The sequence below is a fragment of the Octopus bimaculoides genome, chromosome 5 (assembly GCF_046866305.1).
Source record: "Octopus bimaculoides isolate indiv1 chromosome 5, ASM4686630v1, whole genome shotgun sequence".
NCBI lineage: Eukaryota > Metazoa > Mollusca > Cephalopoda > Octopoda > Octopodidae > Octopus > Octopus bimaculoides.
The window spans coordinates 8,805,831-8,825,830 of record NC_142932.1 but is presented as its reverse complement, the minus strand read 5'-3'; the positions used below and the strand labels follow the sequence as shown (position 1 = coordinate 8,825,830).

The 20,000-nt window shown below is 38.1% G+C and overlaps 1 protein-coding gene across 1 annotated transcript in view; it reads right to left on the bottom strand.

Annotated features, from left to right (window-relative positions):
- Window positions 1-20,000, bottom strand: part of LOC106882259 (uncharacterized) — a 229,345-nt gene that overhangs the window by 9,022 nt on the left and 200,323 nt on the right. Inside the window, exon 2 of the mRNA XM_052967960.2 lies at window positions 9,683-9,831. Coding sequence (XP_052823920.1) covers window positions 9,683-9,831 — 149 coding nt within the window. The remainder of the gene's footprint in view (window positions 1-9,682; window positions 9,832-20,000) is intronic.

The following is a 20,000-nucleotide window of genomic DNA, read 5'->3' as shown; positions in this document are numbered from 1 at the left end:
GTGAAGATACATGGATACTCCACAATGTACAAGGATGAGAGGGAGTACCTATGATGATAAATACAGGAATGTAGTTACCCACAGAGATAAACAATTATGGAAAAAATATTAGTGTTTTAACACAAGACTTTACTTAACATACAACATACACATGTGAATCCAATGACATAAAACAATCTACTGGTCAAATTCTGGTGGGAAAGTCTGTATAAACATAAAGTACACACTATAAAAATGACAGTACAGAAACCCAAACCAGTCAGCATCCTGAAGATGAGGCTAAGATAGTCTGGAAATGTTGATGAAAGCAAACTTGGGAACTTTGATGTTTCAAATGAACTAAAAGGAAGTGATACTCAGTTCAATAAATTCCGAGGTTGGAAGCAAAACTAGAATTGAAAGGCTTGGGAGTAAACCTTGCAAAGACAAAAGTTTTAGTTAACTGGAAAGAAGCCCGGAGTGTACTTCTCTCAGAAGGGTAGTCATGCTCTATATATAGAAGAGGCATGTGTAGTGCCTCTATACTGTGTACCAAATGTAAATTAGGATTTTTTCTTTCTAAGGCCTCCATCTATCATTAATAATTATCGATGAAGGTCCCAGTTGTCCATTCTACAGGAACAGTTTTTCTTTTGTGGTTGAACTGTCCAATGCGTGAATGACAGTCTCTACCACACAAACTGCACTTGTGGGCTGTACTAATACTGTTTGAGTTGAAGTGCCCCCTCAATAGGTTCCAAGCCTGGGCAGTATGGCATGGAGGATAGGTTGTTGTCCATGCAGCACAACCCACTCTCCACATCACTAATGGAACCAAAAGAACAGCATGGCCATGACAAACTGGCACCAGCAACATTGCAGGAGTTGCCAGAATAAGGTGAGGTTGTAGATATCAAACTGTCTCAGGAGCTCCAATCTCAATTTCCCTCAATCCTTCCACAAGGCAGTGGAGGTTTGGAATCAGGATTTTCCTTCCCCTAGATGGATTGCCCTCCTCCAAGCTTTTAAGCTCCAGCTGCCTGACTGACGTGCTAATTAACCCACAATAGGAACTTTAACAGGTGCTTCTGCTTCGGGTCAGTGTAGATCTGGGGACAATAATAACTAAAATGTGGTCCCACACTCTTCAAAACCCTAGAACTCCTGAATCAGGGTCCTACTATTGGATGCAATTTAACCCTTTATCATTTAAACTGGCCATATCAGGCCTAGATATTCTACTTGTCTTATGTTAAAACTAGCCAGATCTAGCTTCTCACACCTGCCCTACAATATTATTCCAAAAATTAAACCCTCCCATTATTGAAACCTCAAGGTTACAAGATATTGCATGATTAATTTAAAACAACAAGAATAAATAAACATTACACTTGGCAGAATAATCTGAATGCATATATTGTTGATGGTTAGACAATAATTATTAGACCATCAGGACACAAATTAGGATAGACACAAAAGCTGCAGAGGGATCAAAGGCAGACTGACAGAGAAGAAAGACTTTATATGTAGCAGTTGCTCAAAAGTAGTTAGCAGTAGGAGCATCCCTCCTCTCTGCTGGGAGGCACAAGTGCTTACATGCACATGGACACACACGACAGAAACTTCTGCCTACTAAATTCAATGATAAGGCTTCGGTTGGCCCAAGGCTATAGCAGAAGACACCTGCCTAAGGTGTCACATAGTTGGACTGAACCTGAAACCACGTGGCTGGGAAGCAAGCTTCCTAGCCACATAGCCATGCCTTCAAATGCCCGGAAGATTCTCTAAAAGCTGTTGATAGTTTTGATAACCTAACTGACCTAATTAGCAATCGAAGTCAGGTGTTCTGAGAGAATAATAGCTGGAGCAAGAACACATATATTTATATTTAGCTATTTTCCCTGTTTAAAATGTTTGTTTATATAGGTATGTTAAGCTTGACTGAAGTGTTTGTATAGCTTTACAACAAAATGTAAATAAAACACACCCTCTATCTGTCTGTCTCCCTCTCTCTCTTTCTGTTTCACACACATGCACACATGCAAAATTTGAAAAGATCATAAATTCCTCCTTAAAACACACTCCCCATCTCTCTTTAGTCTATCCTTGCTAACATCAGACACAGTGTGACATTATACTAATCAGCCAATTATCTATGTTCACTTTGTGTCTATTGACTATCATCGACATCCACTCAGATCAATATCAAACCGGATGCTGGCACAAAGTCATATGGGTGAGCTAATGATACATGAGCAATCGACTTACAAGAAATAGCAACCAAATCTCACTCAAATCACAGATTACTATCTTAAAAGGATAATGTCGATCTAGATACATCATATAATGTGTCAATAAAAGGCAGGATAGTCACAGCTGGAATATTTCTGATGATAGATCATCTAAGCCATAGCTGACTTGGGGTTAAACTGCAACATAATATAGATCTCAAAGCATAGTTACAAAAGTGAAATAGTAAGATAGATTGGTTATTGAACTATGTGCTCTAGGTTATTGAACTGTGCACCCTAAATATACAAGGAGGTGATGAAAAGTTCTGGTTTTGGGTAAAAGAAAATACAGGAGGATCAGTTAATTATGATTTTTTTCAACATATTCCCCTCTCAGGTTCACACACTTATTGCAGTGGCCCTTCAGTTTTCCTAAGCCTTGTAAAAGAACTCAGAAGGTTGGGTTTCCAGCCAGGCCTTTTGCGATACCCTTAAAGCCAGGAACTTTTCAGCTACCCCTTGTACAGAGCCAAAACCATAAGTATTTAGTTTCACTGTAAAATTACTTACTACTTGTACTAGTGGTGGCATTCATCAAGGGTAGGTTGAGCCAGTCCTGACCAACAAGTTCACCATGTCTCTCATCAGACATAGAGTTCATGTTTGGCATTTTCAGTGGGAATACAAGCTCACATGTGGTCCCTGGTCATATGCATACACACTTTGGGACAGTGTGATCCATAGCAACTCATTTTGCTGTTGATTATTGACCATTGAAGAGGATTTTCTGACCAAATCACTGCTGATTATTAGAGCAGATATAGCCTGGGTTTGAATCAAGTTGTAGAGACATACTTTAACAAAAGCTGTGGGGTGCCCAACTCCAGCATGCCAGACACCAACCCAGAATTTCCAAGGGCTTGTGCTATTGCTAGATAGTTGTTGAACCTATGCTAAGTTCACCCATCCTTTTGAGAGGTTTTGTTTTCAGTCCTGCTAGGTTTCTAGCAACACTCCTCAGCAGGCAAACTTAGTGGGGTTACTGGTTTAGTCACTGCCAATTTGACCAAGCAACAGGTTGTACTGGATTCCATTTTAACAGTAGCACTCATAAGAGACCTCACAAGTGGTCTGACACTAGCCCTCAAGGAGAGCCCTTTCTGGCAGTTTGGGATGACAACTGAATTGATTAGCTTCAAATTTATTTAAACAACTCATCAAGATTTGTTCATCATTTCCTCACAAGATGCTGAGATAAAGTAGCTGTTGTGTAAACTAATTTCTATCACCATTGGTTTTTGATATTAATGCTAAATAAGGCAGTGAGCTGGCAAAATTGCTAGAAGACCAGACAAAATACTAAGCAGTATTTCGTCTGTCTTTACATTCTGTGTCCAATTTCTGCCAAGGTCAATTTTGTTTCTCATCCTTTTCGGGGTCAATGAAATAAGTACCAGTTGTGCACTGGTGTTGATGTAATTGACTTCCCCCACCTCCCCCAAAATTTCAGGCCTTGTACCTATTGTAGAAAGGATACTAATACTAAGCATTTCTATTCTGGAATTCTACTATATTTGAAATATACTGTTTGGATTACCTAATAACACTCTTTTGTAATATAATTTTTGGAATCTAATTTCTAATAGATATAGCAAGCTGCATGAACTCTCTGTTTAGTTTGCAATATCATTGTTTGCTAATGTCATTATGGCACTGACATGTCTTTTGCATACTAGCATAAGGTTAGGACTGTCTAAAGCGATTACTAATTCAGTGTATATTGTGCTGCTTAGATGATATTGGCAAATCACAAAACACATATATAACAGATGTCTGAAAATTTGAACTTACTGTTGTAGACTTATATAATCATCATATATAATTACTGTAAAGTATCATTATATAATTATTGCTTATAATTATCATAAAATATAACAGTAGTGGAAGGCTTCTTATTAACATGTAAACAAACATGTGATTTAGGCATAACTCATTTACATAATGGTATATTGTTGATGGCTAGACAATAATTACTAGACTATCAATACAATGTGGGTTATGAATAAATCTCCCCTCCCACCCTCTCACTACAATTGCACTGTTTTTCTTGTCTTACTCTCTCTTCATTCTCTCTCTCTCACTCATTTTCTCTCTGTTTTTCACTGTCTTCTCTTCACCCACTTGGCTTTAAATAAACAGAGACAATGCAGTGTAGTGAGGACTCGTTACTCTTGATTAGCTTAATACAAATGCTTTGATACTGGTGTCATGATAACAAATACTCAGCATATTCTGTAAATTGGTTGGTGAATGGATGAAGACAATGGAGAAAATTGAGAAACTTTTTAGCCTTGTCAAAGTCATGTGCTGGTGTCATGGTAAAATACACCCAGTATACTCAATAAAGTGATTGGTGAATGAAGAGACAACATAAGTTGAAAGGACCCTTTAATTATACTGAGGACATGAGAGCCTCTGTAGAGTTACAGCCCTGATAGAATGCACCCAATACACTTTGTAAAGCAAAGGGATGCTAAAAAGTTCCTGGTTTTGGGTAAAAGAAAATACAGGAGGATCAGTTAATTATGATTTTATGGAACATATTCCCCTCTCAGATTCACACACTTATTGCAGTGGCCCTTCAGTTTATCTAAGCTTTGTAAAAGAACTCAGAAGGTTTGGCTTCCAACCAGGCCTTTTGCGACACCCTTAAAGCCAGGAACTTTTCAGCACCCACCTCGTACAAGGTAAATAAAGTCCTCTGATCCATCCAGGAGGGTAGTAGCTTTGAATAAGAGCAAATTTGGACAGTAATGACTTGTCTAACCCATGCCAGTATAGAAACCAGATGTAAAATGATGTTGATACTGATGATATACAGCCATAGTGATGTGTATTTATTTGTATTGGAACTCTGGTAAATACCGTTTCCTAGGTCATGATTTAAATCGATTGCTGGTGCTTTGTTGTTTTAGGGCAGAACACTTTATTCTATATTGCCTTAGTTCACCTAGATGTCAGAAGGTACCCGATCATGTGAGAGTGTGACCTGAGGTTGACCAGTCTCATATCCAGTGGGAGTTCTAGCTGTCACTTACATAGGTCCATGAAACCAGAGCTAAGTAGCGACACTTAAAAGCCCAGAAAGGTATTAAAATTTGGTATCTTTTGTCTTTTAGTTTTTACTTGTTTCAATCATTATATTGTGGACATGCTGGGGGTACCACCTCGAAGAATTTTAGTTGAATGAATCAACCCTAGTACTTATAAATTTTCGAAGCCTGGTATTAATTCTATCAGTCTGTTTTGCTGAGAAGCTAAGTTACAGGGACAAAGCAGTGGTAGGGAGCACACACACACACACACACACACACACACACACATGACAGGCATCTTTCAATCTCCATCTACCAAATCCACTGACAAGGATTTGGTTGGCCCAAGGCTATAATAGAAGAAACTTTCCTGAGGTGCCATGCAGTGGGCTGAACCAAGAACCATGAACCATGTAGTTGGGAAGCAAACTTTTTATCTAACAGCTACAAGAAAATATAAATATACACAAACACACAAATTAACAAAAAGATCTATGTATACATACATACACAGAGAGAGATTTGTTTCTATTTGTCAACTGTGAATAAATTTTACCCCAGGCTATTCTATTATATTCAATCTTTTTCCCACTTAATTGTATATACATTCATAATAAATAGCTATATATCTCTTTATATATATATATATATATATATATATATATATATATATATATATATATATTATTTTGTTTAAAAGACTTCCAACACTGTCTGTTTTTTGTTTTATTTATATTCCTGCAGAACCAATGTGGGGTATAGAATATGGAATATACAATATATAATATAATATACAATATATAAAATAAAATAAAATAAAATAAAATAAAATAAAAATGGATGGCACCATGAAAGAAAGTATTGAATGTAGATGAAATATTGAGTGTTCAATATAAAGGATCAAATATATAAATATAAAAATATAAATATATATATATATAGGCTCAGGTATAGCTGTGTGGTAAGAAGTTTGCTTTCCCAACCACATGGTTCTGGGTGCAGTCCCACTGTGTGGTACCTTGGGCAAGAGCCTTCTGCTATAGCCTTGCGCTGACCAGAGTCTTGTGAGTGGATTTAGTAGACGGAAACTGAAGGAAGCTCATCACGCATATCTATGTGTGTGTATCTTTGTGTTTGTGTTTGTCCCCCTCCCTCACCTGCTTGACAACTAATGTTGGTGTGTTTATGTCTCCATAACTTTGTGGTTTGGCAAAAAAGACCGATAAAATAAGTATCGGCTTAAAAAAAGAAAGCAAACACAGGAATTGATTCATTCGATTAAAAATTCTTAAAGGCAGTGCCCCAGCATGGCCGCAGTCTAATGGCTGAAACAAATAAAAGATAAAAGACGGTGTGTGTGTGTGTGTGTGTGCATGCATGCCTGAATGTATAGCTGAACATCAACTGCAACTGTCACCAGTCTGGGCAGACCTACCAATTTATTCAAATTCTACTTTGCTTAAATATTCCATTGTAATGATATAAATTAGTCTGCCAGCATAATCATGCTATCTAACACATATATCTGACAGTTACATTTGTGTTTTGCACAATTTTTCTTTATATTTTCTGCTGGTAGATGTTGCTATATTTTCCAAGATCCCTTTTATAATCAGTGTCCAAAAATTGTTTTCTGTATACACAAAATACTTCTACTGGAATGTATACTTTTCTTGTTGCTGAAGAGTCATCTACATAAACATTGTCTCCTCAGTAAAAGCTTATGTTGTCAAACAAATACTGATTTGGATTGTTCCATGTATATGCGATTATTTCCCCTGTATATGTCCTTCTTCAATCCCCAATGTTAAACATTAACATAAATTTTTCCCTTCATTTAAATTTCATTGATCTTTGTTCCAGTATATATCTGTTTCTCCTATTTGACAATGCAAATGTTGTCCAGGTACTATTCTTTCTTGCCTGTGTAATTTTTCTTAATGTATCGTATGCTCTGCTTGGTGGTAGATTACAAAAGAAATTGTTTGACATTGAATCTGTTGTTGAATATATGGTTTCCATCTAGAATAAAGCTTGCTTAGAACCTATATATTCTACTAGATATGGTTTTGAATGAAATAGCATTATTTTTGTTTGGTTGCTTACTATATCTGAATGAAAGTGCAGTACCCATAGCCTATGCAGACCCTCTGAAACCAATGAGATTTGTCTTGTTAATTATCATCATCATTGTTTAACATCTGCACTCCATGCTGGCATGGGTTGGACGATTTGACATGAATCTGGCTAGCAGGGAGCTGTCCGGGATCCAACTGTCTGTTGTGGCATGGTTTCTATGGCTGGATGCCCTTTCTAATGCCAGATGCTTATGTTTTGTTTAAAATGTTGTGATTCAACAGTTGTAGGGAAGACATGAACAGAGAGGGTATTTCAGAGAGTTAACAGATAGTGAAGGAATGACTAGGAATAAACAGTTAGTGCTGAGTCAGAGGTGAGGTTGAATTCAGTATAAGTGATGAGAGGACGAGAGAGAGATGAAGGAGTCAGGAATGATTGAGAGGATGTGGCATGAGACCAAGTAACTTCAAAACCAGATGTCATTACAGAAGTGGTAGAAAAGATAGAGAGTGAACAGATAGAATGCCTGTGAACCTGACACGAGTACTTTGTGTGTGATTTTATGCCAGTCACTCAAGTGTATTGTAGCAGTACTATTCTAGATGTGGGGCGAATATTTCATATTTGGCCTCACCCAGGATTTGTAGAGTATCAATAAGCATTATGGGCTGTAATATTTTCTGGGTCTGAAGAGAAGGACCAATCTTTGAGATGGAATTCAGTGAGAATATGATCCAATAATTGGAACAAATCTGAGGGCTTTAGTTGCAAGCTGCTCATATTTAAGGGATTTGTAATGTGATGATGGGCCATTCTATAAGTTCAGGATGTAACATGTGGAGGACAAAATACTTAATTTCCCCATAAAAAACAAACCTGGTATATTAGAAATGCATGTGTGAAAAGAAGAGAGGGTGGGTTACAATTGACAACAAAATTTTATTGATCAGGAGTTAAAGTGTATTTTTTTGACAAACAAATTGTGTTCCAGATGTTACATGCAAAAATCTGCTGTTTTGTACCAAGCATGTTTCAAAGCAAAGTTCTCTGAAAGTATTGTTCCTCAGACACTGGTTTAAATTGAAAACAAACACTACATTTGTAAAAATTAAACTGTAATTTGAGCTGATATTGATGACCGTAATCCCTTGTGACATGGTTTCTAGATGTAACATTGCACAAAAAGTATGAAAGGTGCTCTGATACTCTCAAAAATATTCTGTAACTTGTCCAGTTTAATCACAACCAATTTAATTTAACTAAACACCAAAATAAAGCAAAAGCAAGATAAAGTTATCAAGTTTAATTCATAGCATTATGTAATTTAAAGTTCCTTGTCAAACTTAAAGTTTCCATGACATGTCATACTGGGGCAAGGCAAAAGTTCAACTATTTTACCATCATACATCCATAATTTGTCAATGGTGTTGTCAATGTGTTAATGGTTGTCAATGGTGTTAATATTTACATTGGATATTTGTTTTAAAAACACAAAAAGGTGTTCATCATCATCATCATTTAATGTTCGCTTTCCATGCTAGCACGGGTCGGACGATTTGACTGATGACTGGCGAACCAGATGGCTGCACCAGGCTCCAATCTGATCTGGCAGAGTTTCTACAGTTGGATGCTACCAGGCGTTAGCCTGGTAGCCCTTTGGTTTTTATACTGCCTTTTTCCCATCTGTTAACAACATCAGTTTCACTGGTCTCAGAGGGCCTGCATAGGCTATTGGTACTGCACTTTCATTCAGAGAACCAATAAGAATAAACCTATTTCATCAAAAACCATTTCTAGTAGAATATGTAAGCTCTAAGCAAGCTTTATTCAAAATGGAAACCACATATTCATCAACAGATTCAATATCAAACAACAATTTGTATCATAATCTACCAGCAAGTAGAGCATTGAATACATTAAGAAAAATTACACAGTCAAGAAATAAAATTATACAGACAAGGAAGAAAAATGTAAATGTGTATGGTAGGAGATTCAGGAGGAAGGAAAGCAGAGAAGAGGAAGACTGAGGAGGACATGAGCAGAAGTGGGAAAACTAACCTTGGGATTTTGAACTTCATAAAGGAGATTACAAAGGTATGTGACAAATGTTATGATGTTGAGTTGAAAAGGACTCATCTAACCCATGCAAGTGTGAAGAAAAATGAATGTAAAACTGATGATGAACCAGTGTGTTTCTCCTTCCTCATGACATATTGCCAAAATAAGGATGATATTGTAATAAAAGATGTGTAAGATGACATTACATGTATGTTTAGTGATGAAACATTGAGAGCTTACCTGCCAAAGATAACAACCGCAGATTTCTCATAGAATACAAATGTTGAAGACCATAATCTCGCACCTGTGTACACCACCTTAGGTAGAGTTTGATCAATGACGTCATCGTAGATAAGTAACCCACTCCTATGTCGGTTATATGAGTACATCTGCAAAGAAAGAAGAGAAATAATATTAAAAATTATTAAGATTTAGGCACAAAGCCAGCAATTTTAAGGAGAATGGGGTTAGTTGATACCATTCCTCCTGAAGGGATGAAAGGCAAAGATGACCTCAACAGAGTTTGAACTCAAAATGTAAAAATTTGGAACAAATGTTACAAAACATTTTTCTTAACACTCTAACGATTCTGCCAATCCACCATATTGACAATAATAATAATAATAAATGAAGTGTATATAATATGCAATTATGTATAAGATAAACCTCGATTTTGGCCTAAATTATCTTAAAAACTTGCAGCACCTTGTTCAAAATGTAATGTGGTACAATTGCTACAAGAGGAATCTACTAAAATATACAGTGAGCTGGCAGAATCAGTAGCACACTGGACAAAATAATTAGTGGCATTTCGTCTGATTTTTGAGTTCAAATTCCACTGAGAGCAACTTTACCTTTCATCCATTCGGTGTTGATAAAATAAATAATTGTTAAGTGCTGGGGTCGAAGTAATCAACTTGGTTCCTCCCTTGAAATAGCTGGCCTTGTGCCAAAATGTGAAAGCAATATTTCATTTTATACAAACTTATATTGCAACATAACTAATGCTAGCACACACACACACACATACAAAAAGGGTGGGACATAAAGCAAACAAAAAATTAACAAATAGAAATAATCAAAAAAATATTGATTTCTGATTTAGGCATAAGGCCAGAATTTTGAGGGGAAGATGTTAGTTGATACTATTGACTCCGGTACTTGAGGGGTACTTTATTTTATTGACCCCTGACAGGCTGAATGACAAAGTTGACCTTAGTAAAATTTAAACTCAGATGTAAAGAGCTAGAACAAATATCAAAAGCAGTTATTTTACCAATACTTTAATGATTCGGTTAGCTTGCTGTCTTTTATAAAACTAAAAGTATAGTAAGGTATCATTTTGATTACATTATTGTGTTTTTCTTTAACTCTTTAGCATTTAAACTGGCTATATCTGGCCAAAATTTCAACCAGTTTTATGTTCAAGTTGGCCAAATTTAGCCTCTCATACTCTACGCCACAATGTCATTCTAAGAATAAACAGTCACCTCATCAAAATCTTAAAGCTACGAGTTATAATATGTGATTAATTCAAAACTGAATAAATAAGCATTATCTTTGACAATAAAATCTGAATGCTAAAGCAGGGGTCGGGAAACTTTTTTAACCAATTACCAAAAATATATTTATCCATGACAATGTTACCTCCTTGATTTGATAGGAAGAAAATCATAGATTCTATTGAATTGAAAAGGTTTATTGAATTTATTTTATTGAATCTATTTATATGAATTTACTTACACATCCATTACATTGGACAGATGCAGTGTTGCCAGAAGAAAAATTTCTGTTGTAACAAGGAACATGTTTTTTTATATAATTTTATTTATGTCAAATGAATCCTCATTACCCCCAAGAATTTCATTTTTACCCCACTTAGAGTAATTTACCCTCGTTCACTGACCCCTGTGCTAAAGGGTTAATAAATGCTGATAGGGTAAAATTTAGCAGCTTAAAAACTATGTATTTTCTGCACCCCTGATTTTAATCTTGATTTTAGTAAATGAAATGAGAAGTGCTTTGTTTTGGAGTTTTACAGTATATGGCTTCTAATCTCAGAGGAAGGAGATTTAAAAATTGGTACTTTACTGTCTTCAAGGGTTGCTGCCAAACTGCAGTTTCATGGATGGCAGACTTAATCTATCAGTATCATTTGCCTGGATTATAAAAAAAAGATGAGATATAAATTATCTCCAAGCAACTTGATATGTTACTGGTATTGGTTTATCTCACATAACATTGCCAGATGATGTAGTGTCTATTCCCAACAGCCACATGAATTGAAGTGTATAGAATTAAGTGTAGTGTCCAAATACAACAATGAAATAGACAATACACAAAAAAAGAAAACAGTTTTAGTGGAATAATAACTTGATACAAAAATATCATTGCAAAAAAAGAAGGAAAAAAAAAAAGAAACTAACCCAGTTTTCAATAGACACACCAATGGAAACAAGTCTTACACATGACCTATCACATTATTGAATAACTGAACTGGGACATTACACAATACTAAGTACAAGCAAAAGTCTATTGTTGACATTCAAACTAAAAAAAATCCAATACAAATTAGAACTCGAAATGGTGAAGACAACATCATGCAAAACTTGGAACAGCAAAGTCTGAAATTTAGTGAAGAATACTTGAACTTTTTTCTTTTATATTATAAAAGAATACTGGATATTATTTACATAGAATGGGTGAAAAAAATAAAAACAGTTCTGTCAGAAAATCACAACGGAAAACAGCTAAAATTACAAGTAAATGTCATGCTTTAATCTTTTTGATAGCAATCCACCTGAGACTACCTCCAGTTCTTTGATTTAAAAAATTGTCTGTTTTAAACTGTTCATATTTAAATTGAAAATTTCCAACATAATTTTTATTATGTTGTAAACAGCAGCTTAATAATGAATAAAATTAGTTTGTTTACTAAATCCTTCCAAATGGAATACTATTCAGACATCTGGGATAGTGCAGCTGATGTACACAAGGGTATCCTAAACTGCATTTTGAAAAGATCACCCTTCTGATTTGTACCTGAGTTGCTCACAGACAAATTTCAATCTTTTGTACACACTCTATCATCTGTTACAACATTGGCCTCTCCTCTTCAGAGCTGCCTGGTCTAGCAACACATCCACACAGACCCATGCATACACTTATTTGTTTAACTCTCATAATCTATACAATATCTTCCCATATTGGTCCAGTACTAACACTACAGGATACCTCAAGATTCACCTTCCAGCCTTCTATTTCTGTTTTTTTTTTATGTTATTACGGCAGTCATTGACTAGTAGATTTTTAACAAGAACATCAAATACTGACCTCAACTGTCTAGAAAAAAATCCTTAAAAATAAAATAATTTCTTGATTGCTTTGGTTTCAAATTTTGGCACAAGGCCAGCATGTTCGGGGGAGGGGGTTAAGTCAATTAAATCAACTCCAGTGCTCAACCAGTACTTATTTTATTGACTCAAAAGGATGAAAGGCAAAGTTGACCTCACTGGAATTTGAACTCAGAACATAAAGACATATATATATATATATATATATATATATATATGTGTATATGATGGGCTTCTTTTAGTTTTCATGTACCAAATCCACTCACAAGGCTTTGGTCGACCCGAGACTGTAGTAGAAGACACTTGCCCAAGGTGCCATGCAGTGGGACTGAACCTGGAACCATGTGGTTGGTAAGCAGGCTACTCACCACACAGCCACTCCTGCACCGGGTGACACGTAAAAGCACCCACTACACTCTCTGAGTGGTTGGCGTTAGGAAGGGCATCCAGCTGTAGAAACTCTGCCAAATTAGATTGGAGCCTGGTGTAGCCATCCGGTTGCACCAGTCCTCAGTCAAATCGTCCAACCCATGCTAGCATGGAAAGCGGACGTTAAACGATGATGATGATGATGATGATGATATATATATATATATATATATATATTTGCACACACATATATACGCACACACACACACACACACACACACACATATATATATATATATATATATATATATATATATATATATATATATATATATATGTATACATATATATACATATATGCACACATGAATATATATATATTGAAGCAAACATATTTTGTATATGTATATGCTTACTAAATTAGGAAATTCTATTTATTGATGAAAGCTACAGGTAATAATTATTTTCTTAAAAGAAACATCTCAGACAAATTGTAATAACTTAATTAGTGAAGCTCAATTATTGTAAGGAAATTAACACTATTTATGTTATAACTATTTTAGCTTCACAACTAACCAAATATTTTTGGGCATTTTTGCAGTTAATATTGTCATGTTTGTCATGTTTATAGTTAAACATCTTTTAAATGTCAGAATTAAAATAGATTTCCTCCAGCTGAAGCTAAATCAATACTTATAAGACTTTACAAGAAAGAAAGAGAGAGAGAGAGAGAGAAAATATGAAGTAACGAAGATGAGAGTGAAAAAGTCAAATAGGGAGGTGAAAGATGGAGATGAGAAAAAGCAAAAGAATAAGAGAATAAGGAAAAAAAAAGTATGTGAGTGAATGAGAAAGAGGGTAATTGAGTGACATTGAGATTGAAAGATCATAAGGGTGAAAGAAGAACAAGGTAAGAGATGACGAGTGTTAGATAAAGTAGATAGGCAGAAAGATAGAGAGAGCTAGGATCTATTTCAAAACGGGGGCACCAGTTTTCATTTATGTTTTATGTAGTGTTTTTGGTACAGAAAGACTTTCAAACTTTGTATACTTATCTATTTTGTGTTATAGAACAGAAAAAAATTTTTGTATTCAAATTTATTTCATGTAAAAAATTGTCTTATTTCGATAATTTCTACTAATCACTGACGTCTATTCAGTTGAAAACAGTTAGCGCTGTAACGGTGTATATCGTATTAATCCCCTAACCCTAACCCTAACCCTAACTAGACTGTTAACCCTAACCCTAACCCTAACCCTAAAACTAACCCTAACTCTAGAATCCGAACTCTAAAATTGTTACATACATAGATACGCACAGCGTAATTTATTATATAAACAATATATGCGTATAAATTACGATTAAACCGGATGAAATATGTCACAGGGAATAACATTTTTATGACCGCCCAGCAGTAACTCTATTCAGCTGAATAGACGTCAGTGATTGGTTGAAATTACAGAAATACGACAACTTTAACATGGAATAATTTGCGATGTAGGTTTTTTTTGTTAAGAAGACTAAGAGTAAAAGATGTTTTATATGACACATTCTACCAGTGTCCCAAGTTTCAAAGTGTTTCGTTAGTGTTTCGTTAAGAAAATACTGGTGCCCCCGTTTTGAAATAGATCCGAGAGCTATGTAACAAAGTGTGAGGGAGAAAGTAATATATATACATATATATATATGTCAGGTTGCTCTTGAGTGCTACTGGTAAAATGTAATCAGTACAACCTGTCCCATGGTCGGGTTGTCAGCGACTAAACTAACCACCCCACCAGGCTTGCTTGGTGAAGAGTGTGTTGTTGGACACCCTGCAGGACGAAAAATAAGACCTGTCAAAGGGCGGATGAACTCCTGAACAGTCAACGGCCATCCAACAAAATGTCTGTTAATATGTATATGTCTTTTTTTTGTCTTTTCTTTTGTCTTTTTTATATGTGTATATATGTATAATTTTACTTTATATATGTATATATATATATATATATATATATATATATATATATATATATATATATATATATATATATATAATTAGAAATATAATATTTCTAAATCTCTCAGAGAGATTTAAGCAGTAGTGGAGCGATAAAGTTGTAGTGTATTGTCAACTTAATGTGACAATCCCAATAAGGGAACTACTGCCGTTTAGCCCTAGGAAGCTGGACCGCTTCCTGTCGGCCTTGACACAATTACTGTGTCCTTAAGTTTGCGAAAGGGAGACAAGCTCCCCCACCCAGCCTAGCCAGCACTGGCAGTAGTGTATTCCCTTATTGGGATTGTCACATTAAGTTGACAATATACTACAACTTTATCACTCCACTACTGCTTAAATCTCTCTGAGAGATTTAGAAATATTATATTTCTAATTTTGCTGATCAGTGAATGAACTTCACTATGATTTACATAAGTTTGTGAAGGCGAAACAGGCTTCTCTATCCAGCGGCAATCTACTCCAGGCTCGTCGTACTGATTTGAATTGCTTCTGCCTAGTTTAGTGAGTTGTTTCTGTCCTTTTTGTTGCTGTTTGGTGTGATTTTTGTCAAGTTTCAACTGTTGTTCCTGTGGAATTGCGCCCTGCGGGGCAAAAATTTTCTTTTTTGCTGCTCTCTTTTAGAGAGATAGCAAACTACCATCGTGTAAAACGAAAACTTTTTCAATATGGATAATGAAATGACCTTTCTACTGTGTGATGAGGATTTTCCTCTTTTACAAGAAGAAATTTGTTTTAATAATACACGTGTATTTCAAGTAGACCCAGAAGTAACCAAGGAAGAGAAAAAGGCCAGCAGTTTTTCTTCCGCCGTAGGCGGACAATTTGAAGCAATGGAGGTGATACCCGAACAGTGGTACAAGTACAGAAACCTAATAAGGAAAACAGACGACGTAACAAGGTTAATACCGCCAAAGGAAACTATCCAAGAGTTGGCGGTAAGAACCGTTATCTACAAAGTGTACAATTGCAAAGAAAGGCGCATCATGATGATGAAAACGGATGCAATAGAAAAGTGTCTTGCCCCTGTGTGGGAAAAAATAAAATACGTTGGTAGAGGGCCTCGAAATGCTACAGTAGAGGCCCAATTCGAATCCGCAGAAATAGCGAAAGAAGTATCAACACAAACGTTGAAAACTGAAGAGGTAATGCTCTTACCCACATACCTGGGCCGGAGAACTGCGAAAATCACAATAGAAGATATTCCACCCGGGTATGACGTAAACTGGTTGGTAGAAGCGTTAATTTACGACGTGGAGGATCAAGTGGAAGTACTCACAATGAGAAGAAGGAACGCACTCAATTGGAAGGGGCAGGCGCTTGAGCTTATAGTTCTAGCGTCAAACGATACCCTCGAGACCAGACCAGACAGGATATTTATAGGGGAAGGTCTCAGTGCAAGAGTGTCGGTGGAGGGACGGAGGCCCAGATGTTTTAAATGTGGAGAAAAGGGCCACGTGCGCTCCAAATGTGTAAAAATAAAAAAACCTAACCAAAAAAAAGAAGTCCCTCCCCAAACGGAGAAAGAAATACCGGAGAAAACAGAACTTAAAAAGATGTCAAACAAGGAAAAACGAAAATGCCGGAAGCCATAATAGAAAAAGGAAAAAGTAAGGAAGAAGCGGAGTTTGAAGTTGCCAAAAACAAAAGGAAAAAACCTATTGGCCCAGACTCCCCTCCCCCTACAAGAAAAAAAGAAAAAACGCAAAACATACAAGAAATAATACCCTCGTTCACTCCCAAATTGAAACCCGCTCCTAAACCCCCGCAAGAAAGAATTGTTTCGTACACCATCAAAAACGAAGTATTACACGAACTAATAACAAAAAAAAACTATACGATAATGGGACCGATTGAAGGTAAACCGCCGCACATACGGTTGGCGAGGATAAGTGCCGAACACTTCGAACAATTTAAACGGAGATATGCTGACGATATTTTTGATGTGAGTCAGCATATAGTGAAAGAAAAAATTATTTTAAAACCAACGGCTACACCAGTCATAGAAGATACCGGAGGAGGGGACGATGCAAGTCGTGAAACCCCTCCTGCAAAGGTAATGTAAACATTTTTTTCATGGAAGTTAAGATAGGGTGTATAAATGTACGTGGCCTGAGGTCCAAATGGAAGCAGACATGCCTCCTAAACGACCTCAGGTCGCGAAAGATAGATATATGTGTTGTGACTGAGTCCAAGCTGAACGGCCCACAGGCGTTCTCACCTCTTCTTAATGATTACGAGAAAGTTATTTCTCCGAGTCAAGGAGGGAGTGGGGGCGTTGTGGCACTGTTCAAAAAAAGCTTGGATGTACAGGTAAGTGCAGTCTTTCTAGACCCAGAAGGTAGGCTGGTCGTTCTGGATGTGACACACGCGAATAAGCAGTCTTTCAGGTTGGTAGCACTATATGCTCCACAAGAAAATAGACAAACGGTTTTTTTTCGAGATTTGGAAAATTTCCTAGCGACGTCGAAAACTTTAGTTTTAACAGGAGACTTCAACGCTATTCTCAACGCACAAGTGGATAGCGGTGGCTCAATCAATAGAAGGGAAAGCCCTGGCCTAAAAAGGCTACTAGCAAGCTATAAACTAGTAGACCGCTATAGACTGGATGAACCGTTCGTTCCACAGTGGACGTGGTCTAATAACGACGGTTCACAGAGGTCTTACTTAGATAGGGTGATTATAAAAGACAGTGATAGGGATATAGTTAGTTGTCCACAATTTCACTGTACTTCTTACACGGATCACAAATTTGTGACATGTAGGATACAGTTAGCTAAGTGTCATAGACAGGGACCCGGGTACTGGAAGATGAACAAGTCTATTTTGACTAGTAAAGTCTTCCGTGCTCGGGTGAAGGAATTAGTGCAGAGGGCATTATGCGGAGCCATCGTTAATAACAGATGGTGGTGCGCCCTCAAAAGAGCCATACGTTTAGAGTCTCTTAGATTTAGTAAAGAGCTAAGTTTAGAGAGAGCAAGAGTAGAAGGGAATCTAACTAAGGAATTAGAGGAGGCCATAGTATCAGGCTCTGCATCCAGAGTGTTGGTGGCGAGGTCGGTATTATTCCGTCACCTCCAAGCCAAACACGAAGGTAGTAGAGTCAGGGCTAAGTTACGCGCGGTAGGCAGAGAAGGTATTAATGTTGCCGGATGGGCCCGTCATGTGGAGAGTCGGAGAGGCAGAAATGCTTCTGTGCAGTCTTTAATTGACGAACAGGGGCGCCGGATCGAAGGACAGGAGGAGATGCAGAAGGCCTTTCATCAGCATTTCGCACGGTTGTTTGGGACAAACGGGACGTTGGACCATGGGGAGCCCTTAAGGGATGTCCTGGCTGACGGACCGCGACTCTCAGCAAGTGAGGTGGGGCGTTGTGAAGGGCCGATCACAGCTGCGGAGGTCAAAGAGGTACTGGCAGAGAGCGCGCGGGACAGGTCGCCGGGACTGGATGGTCTGCCCTACGAGTTTTATAGTACAATGCCGGACTTGTTCGGACACTTGCTGGCTGGCGTGTACACAAACTGGCAACAGAATGGGAGAATTCCCTGCTCTGTGAGTCGGGGAGTGGTAACGCTGGTCAGAAAAGACCCGAGCAAGGGGGACCATATTAGTAATTTCAGGCCCATAACTCTACTGAATGTAGAGTTAAAGATTTTGGCCAAGGTGCTAGCAAAAAGGTTGACGGCTGTCGCGGATAAGCTTGTCGGGAGGGCGCAAACATGTGCCATTCCTGGCAGGTCGATCCAGGACAATCTTCATCTCTTACGCTACACCTTAGACAGGGTGGGGAAAGTTTCCGGTAAAGGTGGGGCATTGGTCCATTTAGACCAAAGTAAGGCCTTCGATAGGGTTGACCATCGGTACCTGGCGGCAGTCCTTGAGGCGGCTGGGCTAGGCCCGGATTTCCGCGGTTGGATCAAGGCCATTTATGGTGGCATCAAATCCACGGTTCAGGTGAACGGTTACCTGTCGGAGCCGTTTGAGATCAGGCGTTCAGTCCGTCAAGGGTGCCCCCTGTCTCCGCTTCTGTATGTTCTGTCTCTTGAGCCATTGCTGCGGAGGTTGGAGAAGTTGGGAAGCACCACTAATGAAATCGGATGTGGTAAAGGTGTTTCGGCGTATGCGGATGACGTCACCATCACCATATCCAAGATGACTCAGCTACCTCGCGTAGCAGAGGCAATCAGAAGATACGAGACGGTGGCAGGGGCAAAAGTTAACATGGACAAGTCTGTAGGTTTGCGGCTCGGCACCTGGAGCAGCAAGCCGATAACGTCCAGTGTTGTTGGTCACTGGACGGATGGCCCTGTTAAGTTGCTCGGAGTTTGGTTTGGACCGGACTCCCAGACGGAGAAAAATTGGAGCGAGGTGACGAACAGGGTAGAAGCGCTATCCCGGACTTGGTCTGGAAGGGCGCTGTCCCTGAAAGGAAGGGCGGAGGTGGTGCAGACGTTTATTGCGTCAGTTATCACCTACCGCCTCACCGTCGTCCCCTGCCCTGATTTGTGGCTAAACAAGCTGGTTCGGATTCTTTTCCACTTTTTGTGGAGGGGAAAGCCGCTTGTGAGGCGCTCCGTGTGCTGTCAGGAACCGTTAAAGGGTGGCCTAGGGATGCCATGGTTGTTGATGTGCAAATATGCACTGAGACTAAGGCATCTCTGGTCTTACCTGGATGGTGGTCAGGTGTGGAATTTGCTCGCCGAGGAATTCTTTCCACGACCAGCCTCTCTAGAGGGATTTAAACCCGGTTTAATTAAAAGACAGAAATCGACTGAATGGCAAAAGGAATGCCGGCAGGCACTTGAGCTAATCCACAAGGCGGGTAAGGCCGGCAGCGGG